Here is a 12061-nt window from a genome sequence, read left to right as displayed (position 1 = left end):
CAACGTATTTTCTGCTCCGTTCCTACGAGCTTCATTTCCCTTTCGGCTCTATCAGTGTAAAGACTACGTTCGTGTTATCCTCCAGATGCCTGAAGGTGGGGTACGTGCCCCGAGGAGGTAGTAGTAACATAAGTTTCAATAAATCGCCACGTTTTTTAAAGTCTTTCATCTCTTAGTGTTTGAAATTCCAGCAAATTGCTGCAAATGTAGACTTAAAAGTCGTGAATGGCTGATCAAATATTTTCATAGGTGCTATGGGTGGGAAAACATGCTGAAATGAGATATTTTTGAGCCCGTATCATCTCCAAGCGGTGAAGAGGCTTAATTTAAAGTGTTCCACATTTACTGATCTTCCGTGAATTACTCATAAGTGAAAGAGAATGATTTTTTGGACGTATGTGATGCCTTAAAACGATTTTGGCACAATGGGCTCAATAATTTGGACATAGTTACTGCTCATTCAATTAATGCATGAAAAACTTTTGACATTCTCCTCCTGCTCAATCCAAAATTGTGAATTAAATGACTCATTCCTCAATAGTTAGCGTGTCAATGGACTGCCACTTGAGAGAAAAAAAAGCTTAAGTGTGCATCGGAGGTGAAACTAATTGGAACTTATCTAGATGCCACTTCACACTCACTCGGAATTAAACAGGATTTAAGTAAGTGGTTTCGGTTTGTAATGTGGATGTAGTAAATAGCTCTCGTCAAGACGTTTTAACGAACAAACGTGAGTAGGAACACGAGACGGGCGACAGTTAGAGGTGCGTCTAAAAGGCCCAAGCCATGGCAAGCAGACGACTGCACGGTTCATTCGACCAGTTCAGCAGTACAAACAAGATCACGAATGCGGTGGCACCGCATTTCATAGTTGCCGAATGGCTCTCTTTGGCAAGGAACATGAGAATAAATGGTTATTTGTGAGTTACGATAGAAATGAGGACTCACAAAATTTAACATTTTACACATCATCTTTGTTCAACTCCTTTGTGGGACGGAATTTTTTTTAAAAACAAGTTTAAGTACGAAATGTTCTCTACATAAACATTGGCTAAGCTGAAGCAGTACCTTACCGATTAGTTGGGTGGATTTCTTTTATGCTTCACTATCGAAACGTGTCCCATCACTTTTGCCTAAATTTTTTCGATCCCGTAGCTGATGGATTGTGCTAGCAGCAATGGAGTAGAAGCTGTATCTTATCATGCTCCACCAAGGGGGAGAAGGCAAAGCCTTTCCCCAAAGATGAGGACTCGAGGTGCAGTTGGTAGGCAGGTAATGTAGAGGCATGGCTGACTAATGTACAGGCGGCAGGTGAGTAACACGTGACCGTACTTCGGCAGTTTGGCCATAAATGAAATCGTCAGACCCGCATTTGTGGTCGCGATGTCCTCGCCTCACGATCTTTCCGCGTGCGCTCGTACAAAGAACAGTCGCCGCGACAGTGTGGTGCGTGCTCCGACGGTCTTAGTGGAACCGCTATTTAGCATTCAACGTTGCCAAATTAAATATAGTCAAAATTCAAGTATTTTCATAACTATTTTGCGCTTTATCGTTATGTTAAGTAATTATAACAAGAATTTGTAAAACATACCTTTAACTAAATTTCATATCAGGCACCTCGTCACCTTTGGTGGGAAAAATTGTCTTAGGATAGCGACTACGTGTTGAAATTGAAGTCGGCAGGTCTCTTCCAGGTGGGTACCTGCTCCACGTGGCCGCAGTTGCTGGTTAGACATGGATGTCCTCATTGTCTGAAGTGGCCACCTTCGCCCGTTACCCAAGCATCCTTTATGGTTCTCAGCAAAAACTAAACGCACATTCTATTTATCAAGTTTTTAATTTAATGTGACGCAGCCTTTGCTGTTCGCAGAACTGGTGAAATGTGTTTTAGTCAAGAGGAGGCGGTAACTTTCTATGAGTGTGAAGATAGCGCAAAGTGCTTTTCCAAACCAGACATCTGCAGATCGATTTGAGGTGCCTATCCCGTAGTAAAAAATAAAACTGAACATTCCCATGCGGACTTAAATCTACCTGTACGTGGCTTACACTCATCTCTAGGAAAGGTGCTTTTTACCGCTTACAGCCACAGAGATGACAAGTTACAGTCTATGTTATCAAAAATATTGTCATGACAATCTTATTTATTCCTCACCGATTGTCTATTGCGGTGTAATTTATAAAAGCCTGTGAATTAAGTTGGCGTAGCAGCGCTTGTCGGGGTTTTTCCAATTCCGCTGACGGAAATCGGTGCCCGGTGGAATACAAAAGGCGCTTTCACAAGACTATCTCAGTGGATCATTCCTTTGACTGCGGGTTCGGGCGAATAATAAAGCCTGGTTTCACAATACAAATTCAAGACATCCGTTCATGCAAATAAGTAAACGCTTCCAAAATTTAAACTAAGCGTCCAGATTTAGCGATACCATCTACACAAGAGCTTAAAGAGACGTTCATTGGATGGCTACAAACCATTTGAGCAATCCTTTATACATCGCCACCTATAAATGGCTGTAGTGTTGGATTCAAAGGCAAATCTTACAAATTTCTAGATGTAAGCTACTACCATTGCTTTGCAGCTGAAGCAAACAAAAGTAGTCAACAGTTTTTAAATAACTAAAATGATGTTATCTACTGGACAGTAAAAATATTTCAGACTAGGGAATTCGACGTCTTCCTTTCTTCTTACAATCATTTAAACCTTTACACAATATCCAGAAACGAATTTTATATCAATTGTTGAATACCCCATTTTCCTCTTTGGGTGACATAGGAAACCACTACGGATAGGAGTCTTATTTCCTCTAATGCAAAGCCTACTGGTGATGTAAACTTTGGTGATTTTGAGCCAAATGCCATTCCACCGAACTTTACCACCACTAGGTTATTATTTTAAAAGTCCAAAGTATGTTAAGCAATGTGCTTACTTCCATTGTTGTAAAAGGTTTTAGCGGGCATGCAAACCCAAATGCACACAGAGGCCTCAAGGTTCGGTAGCTAGGTGAGCAGTTCCGTGATAAAATTTTTCACATTGTATCAATCAGGGTTGATGTGACGCGTGTGAAGGCGATTGGACAATTGAAGCACTACCTCATTTGGACATTGGACAAGGGAGGGTGGATCTTTAGATTCGGTTACTGTGACGAGTTGGTACACATCACATTGAAAAAATTCAGCTACATAGGCTTCCTTTTAGCCTCAACCATCAATTGTTACCTAAAGTAGAAATAAGTCGCAGTCAACAGATTAAAAACGTGTACTTTATTGCTTGAATGCATTCTACCATTCTCCCGCCGCAATATTTCGACCCAAATTCGGTCCCGTCTTTTGTGAATAAATTGGTATCTTTGTGTAAAATACTCACACGTCACCATGACCCCTATTTAACTTCCTGAAGGTGCATTAATTCCCAACTTTTACGCTTCGAAATTGCATTTTGCAGAAAAGTTTTCGATTCCTTAGGTATTGTTACAACAGTCCTATTTATTCAACAAGCTTTACCCCTACAAAAATGTACCATTAAGATGAAACACTCCATGTTGTTGATTTTGGAGCAGGTATAGAAAATTGTCTATGAAAATACTAAGATACATCAAGAATTACCCACTTCCAACTGAAGCCACTAACCTCTGTGTTATTTTGCAGGATTTTCAAAGTTAAAGAGCCATTAAGGCCGATTTTTAAGAAAAAAAACTTTGCAGTTTTCATTTACTTAAATTGTAGGAAGTCCTTCCTCTACAGACAGACCTCAGTAGGAGTCGTGGATGGTGAAAAAAGAGGACTTTTGGTACGATCGAGATTGCAAGGTAGCCACCTCGGCCAGTGTGGAATTTGGTCATCTCGCAGGAAAATAGCGAAGATTGAAACTAAAAGTTAAACACGGTTGAATGGCTGCCTAAATGCAATCTGTGCAACATTTTATACAAAAAAATGGTATACTTTAAGGTGGGCGGGTGATTGGGCAAGCACGACCTACCAGACAGAGCAATTATACCGTTCGCAAGAAATATTTCATTGAAGCAATTCCTCACGTCAATTTGGGAAAATATTCCGGCTCCGAGCAGAGAAGCCGGTACCTAGAGTAAAGCCAAGAGATGTACAAATTTATCACTAACAATTGCCACTATTTTACCAAATTGCTATTCTACTGCCATTAATTTTTCCTAATTAACTACCAGCGTACCAAAAAATTTTTTGTATGTTCTGCTAGCAGGTGAGGCAAGAACGCAACTGACCGAAGCCAAGAAGATGGCACCGTAGATGCTGGCAACGTGTTTGGGGCCCATGGACCGGGTTATTCCGAAAGTCAGCAGCACAAAATTGCCCGCCAGGCAGAGGAAGAGAAGCGGCACCCAAATGGCGTAGCACACCCTCCCAGCGCCCGGCAGCCAGAGGATGCGGGGCAGACTGATGAGTGCCGCTGCGTAAACCGCATTAACAAGGATCATTGGGATCTACAGTTAAGTACACCTCCCGAAATATAAAATCGGCCAATTTGTTGTCATTGGTAGGTAAAAATAAAGGGCATTTGTTGTTTTGATCCGTCATTTTGAGTTTCACATTAGTTAGGCTTCAAACAAAACCTTGGGGTGCACCTTCATAGTCTACTCGATGCAATTTCCTCCGGATACCTGATCCACATACCAGGAGAGGAATGACAACAACTACTAATCATGCCATAATCATAACCAATAAGTCTTCTCATATCAACACTGTTTTAGTTCACTATTCCTTCATTAAAATAATGTATTTACTGGATGACCGCAAACAAGCATTATTTTTTTTGGTTTTAGCCTTCAAAACCTTCTAATACAGTCGTTTACTTTTCATTTGTTTACATTTACTCGCACATTTTATGTCATTTGCTTGCGTAAGAATCGCGCTTAAGATAAATTCTCCCCTAGGTGTACCTTTGATGAGGCAAAAAATTGTGGCAACTGACCTTGAATGACACTTTATCAGCGATGTAACCCCAGAAGAAGCGACCCATTATGTTGAAGACTGCTCCAGTAATGGAGACCACCATGAGGAATCGGTCGTCCGGAATTGGTGTCTGCGCGACGGTCTTTATAAGAGAATTAATAAAAAAATCGGCTTAAAAACAAATTCTAACCTTTTTTAATTGTCTTTTTGACCAAAATAAACTGTAATTATTATACAAATATCAAGTGAAGCATTTACAAAACCACTGGAAACAGTCAAAACTCAATGGTAACAAAGTACCTCACACCTACGATAATGCCTGCATTCCTGGCCAAAGCTTACCTTGATATAAGCCGTGAGAATATTTACTGGAAAGTAGGAAAGAAACATGATTGCCCAAAAGAGGTAAAAATTTGCCGTCCTCAAAGCTTGTTGAAGAGTGATGCCTGGTACAAAGGCAAGTCTTAACTCGACTGTAAGGTGAATTCGACAAACTCACTCTTCAGATGGAGTAAGGTAGTTGCTGTTGTCACTGACGGCGGTCTAAAACAATCACTAAAATGCCTTACCACCCCGTCCCACTACTACTCAGACCACAAGCCTACAAAATGACCGCTTATTTAAAGGTGACACCAAGGATTAATATGTGTAAAAATTTCCTGAACAGTCACTTTCTTAGCTGCATAATAGAAATTTTCTGTCTGCTGCAAATATAATAAGGGAGCTGAACTGCGAGGCTCAATAAAAATAATAAAATTTTTATGGATTTCATCCTGATGCTTGGATAAGCCCTTTGTGATAACCATTTATAATGAAAGCCAAATCACCTTTTAATTAGACTTATCTTTAGCTCTTTAAAAAATTCCATCTTTGGTAGGTTAAGATATTGCTTCTCTTTTCGATCGCGCTTCGCCACTTTTAATTATGAAGTGAGTGTCATCTTTTACCTCCTCTTCGTCCATTTCCGAGTCGGCGGATGGTCGCTGGCGGAAGAAACAGCAGCCTACCACTTCCAGGCCAGTGATTAGGGCGCCGGTTATCTGCAGGCACGGTGGAATGCGATTAAGCATGTTGACGTCCTCGAACATACTAAAAATGTGGGAAGAAATTTCTTTTATCATCATTGCCTCATTAACCTGGTATGCAATCAGTGTCGATGGTAGAAATGGAAAAAGATGAAACCCACTCGGTAGTTGCATTGGGAGACGTGTTGTTGGGATTTATGAGGATCGTTTGTATGGGGAGTAACAACGTAACCCCTCCGCCAAAGCCAACGGTACATATGCCGACTACAAGACCATGCTTCTTTGGAAACCACTGAATAGAATGCGACAAAAATGTTTAGCACTAAGTTGAGCAAGCTTCTGCCAAATTTGCTGTTAACATTAGGTTAATACAATGCTATGAAGGGCTTTTAGAGGTAAAAGTCAAAACAACGATGCAAACTCTGTTCTCACTGAAAGAGCCACTTGAAGAACTAAGCCATATCCACATCCAACAGCGATGCCCGCCAAAATTGAGTACGTAAAGAAGAAAAGAATTGCGTTGACTCTTATTGTGAAGGCAGAGAAGAATACACTGGCGCTGAAATGTAATTTTGGGAATAGAAAGGGCATTAGAAGTCAAATTTCTGCCATCTATTTTGACGGTGTGTCAGCTTTCTAGCCGTCAGAAGAGGCAACTTAATCTCCACAAATTAAACCGCCCGAAGTTGTTTTAAAGAAGCCTTAAATCTCACCCATGGTGGTGTCAAGTTTTGCCAGGGTTTCACCTGGGTTTTAAGGGGGTACTTTGGTAATTTAATATTTGCAACTTACCCCAGTCATAAAAGCTCCCAAGTTGAAACTAACAGGTGAGAAAAATTGCCGAATGACTGCTACATGCAAATGCCTTTCAACTCTACTTTTCCCAATGCGCGGTTGTACCTCGCAGCATCTAAAATTTCCTATTCTAAATTTTATTGTTAATTTTGAATGACCTTTAAAAATGCCATATGAAGATCATAAAATTAGGCCTATAAAATGCTGGACATTAGATAGGTGATAAATGGATAGGTGGGTGGATGGCACGTGTTTCAAGTTCCACTTCATTTCAATTTACTAACACTTTAAAATAGCTCTTTCAAAGACCCATGTTTGCCCTAAAATCCAATTTCTGGTTTTTAAAAATTGATGTTTATTCACAAGATGATTATTAATTTGCACTTCTGTATGCATCTGAATTTCGCAGAATGGCTCAAACGTCTGTCCGCCAAGCAGCTCTTGGATGAAGTTCGTTCATAGGCTTTGTCTTAGAGAGGGTCTCACAAATTCACTTTCCTTTAATTTCATGTTTTCAGGCTGTACCTTGGCATTACCTCTTTAATTTAGAATAATGTAACGTCTTTGGCTCTGAAAAAATGCGCTCTTACATTCTATTAACTTGTAAAACCACTCAGAATCATTCATAGTGCTGTCATGTGGGTGTCATTTAATTTGCTGCACAAATTCTTGAAGTCATATGAGTATCAAAGGGGTCAAAGCGAAAAGATAACCCTTTTTTGCTCACTTTGGTGGCAAAAATAAAGACATATAGGCAATTTATGCATTATGTCTTAAAAAATAGCTCATATTATTCATTTTACCTATTCAAAAGACATGCAACAAAGACAAATCGCATGATGCCGACTTTGCTCCAGAAGATGCCAGAGAGGGGCAGGGTGATGCCGAAGGCTGCGACAGCACCTGTAGATAGCGAAATGGCGAAGCCTGGACTGATGTTAGCATCGACGTACTCGTGAAGGAAGGAGACAATGTAAGGTGCCATATTGGCTGGTGTTAAAAAAGATTTTTGGTTTTCAGAATTAAGAAACATCACAGCTTTGATAACATACCTGTACTCACCCAAAGTGTACATTTGGCCAAGAGAAAACATGATGAGGAACCCCCCCAGGAGTGCATAATATCCATGTCTCATGTCAGCAGAGACTGTGTGTTGCTAAGACTAAAAATGAGTTTGTACTTGCTGATCTGATAGTGAAGACACAATGTTCTTATGATTTAAACGACCAAAACAGTCAACCAATCGGGGTGTGCAGTGAGTGTGGTAAACGTGAGTGTGAAAGGCATCCACAAACCGACGGCGTGGAGGTGTTTGCCTTTACTTAACTGACATAATTTGCTTTAATTCCCTCTGTCCCCTCTTTTTGACATTTAACGCGGTTTGAAATCTTGAGCAACTGCAAAACTGTTCTGTTTTTCAAATATGAAAAAGGCAAAAATATCCACCTTAACGATTCTGCAAAATAACATGATGGTTTCGTGACTAACTTATCCACCTCTTTACACTATGGGGACAAATCTATTTACATATGGCAAACAACACGTGAGATGAGCTGCTTCTATAGATTTGAAAGCCATAAGGGAGTACCTAAACACCTCATAAGCAGTAATTATCTTGACGAAAGCATAAGGATCTATGTTTCACTTATAGGCATTAAAAGTACAGATTTTGAGATTGAATAGAATGCTATGTGTAAAGAACTAAACAAACCAAAATTTATTTTACAAATGCACTTATGTCGGCCAAAAAACTTATATTAGTTCACATCACATGACCTAAGTGTCATTTGAAGCAGAAGCGGTTATTTTCGCAAGCGAGGCATCCAGTGGAGACCTCTAAATCTGCGAATTGCATTAAAATTTCACTTGATTGGTGTCTAATCCTAATCAAAACTGAGAAAGATTTATTTTGATTTTGATGGCTAGCTGGCGCTGATCTCCGTGGGCCGTTTTCATCAACCACCAGTGCCGGCTAACCCGGACATGAGGAATCCTTCACATTTTTTAGGACCAAAAGGTCTTATTTTAGTGCCGAATTCCGAGGGTTAATTAAACTATGCGACAACATTGGCGGATAGAATCAAAGGCTTGGGACTTTCAGTCTGACAGAGGTTTTAAGAAGTTTCTGGTAATGTGACTCATGTTTGTTCATTGGCATCCTGAATGCCAATGGTAGGGCTCTGAGCTCCCACTTACTATGAGCTGGCGCCTGTGTATGGGGCCAGACCCTGTTGAGCTCCCAATTAGAATTAGAGGTATAGGCTTCAGAAAGAAATACTTTTATTACCATCAATCTATACACAACTATTGCACAACAACTGCGTGCTCGCACACTAACTGAGGTCCTGACTCACGGGGATAGTCCCATTGCCAGCTCTTTACGTCTTTTACCGGCCTTGACCCTGTTGCAGGTTTTAACGTATTTCAGTCGTCGCCACGTGGTGATGACCACAATCTGATGCAGTGAAATCACGGCTTGTTGGTATCACTAATCTACCGTGACACGATTAGAAGCAGCTCAGCGATTATGCTTACTTACAATTCATACATTTTAGCTGACCACCTTCCAATCGCACTACAAACAGGGGCTAATCCCTGAGAAATTAAATTAATTTGGGTCTTTGGTTGAGGGGGGGAATTTAATTCCAGAATTGTATCCTACGACATTTCCACTGTTTTACTCCGTCATCTTTAGTTTCATATCACTGGTGGGAGACACCTAGCACCGCTTGGTACAAAAGTTTGCAAGTAATCAAAATTTTCCTCCTTCTAGGGGGATGAATGTTGCCTTCATGCTTGGACAGTTCTCTAAGATTTACCGGAACGAAATAGTATTTTTGCCTGTTCGTTTATATTTTGCCATGTTAATCCTATAAATTGACCTGAGAAAAAGAAGTGTCAACAATTATTAAAAACGAAGCCCTTAGCTTGGGTCTTATAGTGCTTCTGAAGAGAGATAGTCAAGAGAGAAGATTCCTTGGAAGATGTCTTTATTGCCAGAGTAGCGAGGTAAGCAAAGGGTACACAATGGTTGCACAAGGACTTGACAGCCAAATAGTGGCGACAGTCCGAGTCGGTGATTTCATTAAGGCGTATCTGAATTAACTGGTTGATTTTGGCCTCCAAGTGATTGACTCCGCTTGAACGAACTATAAAACGTCCCTGTACGGATGTTCGGCGATTAGCTATTAACTAGACTTTCTAAAAGATTGAAAATTTGCCTCTTCTGGGGTTTCAGATATTCCCTAGCAAAAATGCAAAAACCTGATGAAGACTTGATGCAAGTAGTATCTCCGCATTCCTAAACAAAATGTTCGGTCAGACTGAATTGTCCTGCAAACCTGAGTGTGCTTCCAGAATTGTTCTATTCTTCCCTTAAATTCTGAGTATTATTAAACGGATAAAATCTTTTCCCCATGAAGTTATGTGCACAAGACGTAAATTATTTTGGTTCATCATCTGAGGATAGGACGATATTATACCAACTATGGAATGCTTTTTGAAATGTTTTTAACTAGTATCCCGAAAGAATATGATGCCTTGAGATGCATTGTTTATTCCAACATGACATAAAACTGTATGTACTTGTGAAGGGAATTTACACACTTTCCCAGGGCCACTAACCCTACAAAATGTAAGAAATGGTGGGAAAATCTAACTGGAATGCAGGAAATAAACTTATTAGTGATTTAATTAATACAACTGTTATGTGTGCTCTGAAATGAATGCCTTTTAAGGAGGCAAATTTACCATCCATGGAAGAGGACATTCCGTTTGATGGAAAATGAGAGCTAAAAATATACCGTGTTTTCTTGACGCAGAATTGGAATTTCTTTTTCCGGACTCTAAAATGTTCCAGTCTATCCGTGCACTCACTGTCCGCATTAAAGACCTCACCTTCCTGAAGTCGTAGATCTTGGTTACTTCGATAGCGATCTCGGTGGTGCCCGTACTTAGGCCACCAAAGACCAGCACGCAGCATACCTCAGGGTGCATTACTTTATGCAAGCACGACATTGTGGTCGGTAAATTCAGGGGACAACATGTGCGCGGACTTGTTATTCTCCTCACGAAATGCCGATTTTACCCTTTCTCAGAATTCTTGATTAGCCAGCTTACAGCCTTAATTATGGGGAAAATAAAGCGCTGTTTTGCGCAAAATTATTTCATTTTAAGGTACGACACTCAGAATGAGAGAGTTCTAGGAGTGCATAACCTGGTATCATTTTATGATTTTACACTTTGTAAGATCATGTTCAGGTCATCCAAACAGAGGGGAGAGGTGTGTGCTAGACTTTATCGGGCGAGAGTTTCTTTCAATTGGACAGAATTAATTAGCGTCGGCACCTCGAATCAAAGCTTTTTAACGCAACAAAACATGAGTAAGCATTGATTTGGAATTGTGGATCCTTATACGGTTTCAAATCGCTACCATTCCTTCCCACTTTCCAGAAAATTCTCACCAGTGCACAGTAATCACACTCAAAATATTTTACAAAAGAAACGGCCTGTGCACTACCAACGTAGTCAGAAGTCACACGACACAAGTGTAGAGGTCTGAGACTTTTCCAAAGCCGAAAGAAGACACAATACTTTCATTGTTGCACTACAGAAGGGCTTTGAGTCTGCTGACATGACTTGGAGGCCAGGCCGCCCGGAGGCGGCATAATGGTGGGCCCCAAAGTAGCCTCTTGCCAAAAATCGAGAGTTAACCAAATAATTAACGTATTAAAAACCACTCTCATCTGCCACAATGTAACCAAGGTAGTAACAAAAATGCCAGCAAACCAACCGCAGTCGTCAAACAATTGGCTTGAATCTGAGATCACATGTCACAGCAACGGCAATGATCCCTCTTGCCAATCCCATGTCATCTAGTGTTTCATCTGGCATGGAAACAAGATTTAAGATGGGCGAACGCCCTGACCATCACGCGCGTCTAAAATTAGTCGCAGGAACACCGGCCTAAAAGCAGTCACGTAATAATGGACGGGGTTTGGGAGAGTTTCGCGAGGATAGGGTTTCGGGCACAGATAGGGCAGACAGGTCCGTAACAAATGTTTACAGATAGTTCACAGAAGGATCACTTTTGTTGTTAATAGCCTCCTTGCAGACCACAAAATTGGCCTACCTACCGACGGTAGACGTCGTATCCCCGCCCTTCTATTAAGGGTTGTCTCAGATTCTCCTACCCGCTGCATATGCCCTTCTTCCGACCTACTAGCGCTTAAAATCCAGCAGTTGAAATTGGGATTGTCAGTCTTCAAGAGAGGGTCTGCTTTCAGCTATTACCAATGAAGAGCTCCGAGACTTCCCTGAAG

General features: G+C 40.8%; 1 protein-coding gene across 1 annotated transcript; it reads right to left on the bottom strand. All coding sequences in view use genetic code 11, as the record gives it.

Moving 5' to 3' along the window:
- Positions 1-3732: 3732 nt before the first annotated feature.
- Positions 3733-7875, bottom strand: EGR_09266 (oxalate:formate antiporter; the record flags this gene model as incomplete). Its single annotated transcript, XM_024498515.1, has 8 exons — positions 3733-3863; positions 3974-4073; positions 4233-4451; positions 4940-5062; positions 5868-6009; positions 6107-6237; positions 6378-6504; positions 7544-7875. The coding sequence occupies 8 exons, from the start codon at positions 7873-7875 to the stop codon at positions 3733-3735; spliced, it is 1305 nt and encodes a 434-aa protein (XP_024347059.1).
- Between the last annotated feature and the right edge of the window lie 4186 nt (positions 7876-12061).

Source organism: Echinococcus granulosus (assembly GCF_000524195.1).
Source record: "Echinococcus granulosus chromosome Unknown EG_S00140, whole genome shotgun sequence".
NCBI lineage: Eukaryota > Metazoa > Platyhelminthes > Cestoda > Cyclophyllidea > Taeniidae > Echinococcus > Echinococcus granulosus.
This window is presented reverse-complemented; position numbering and strand designations above follow the sequence as displayed.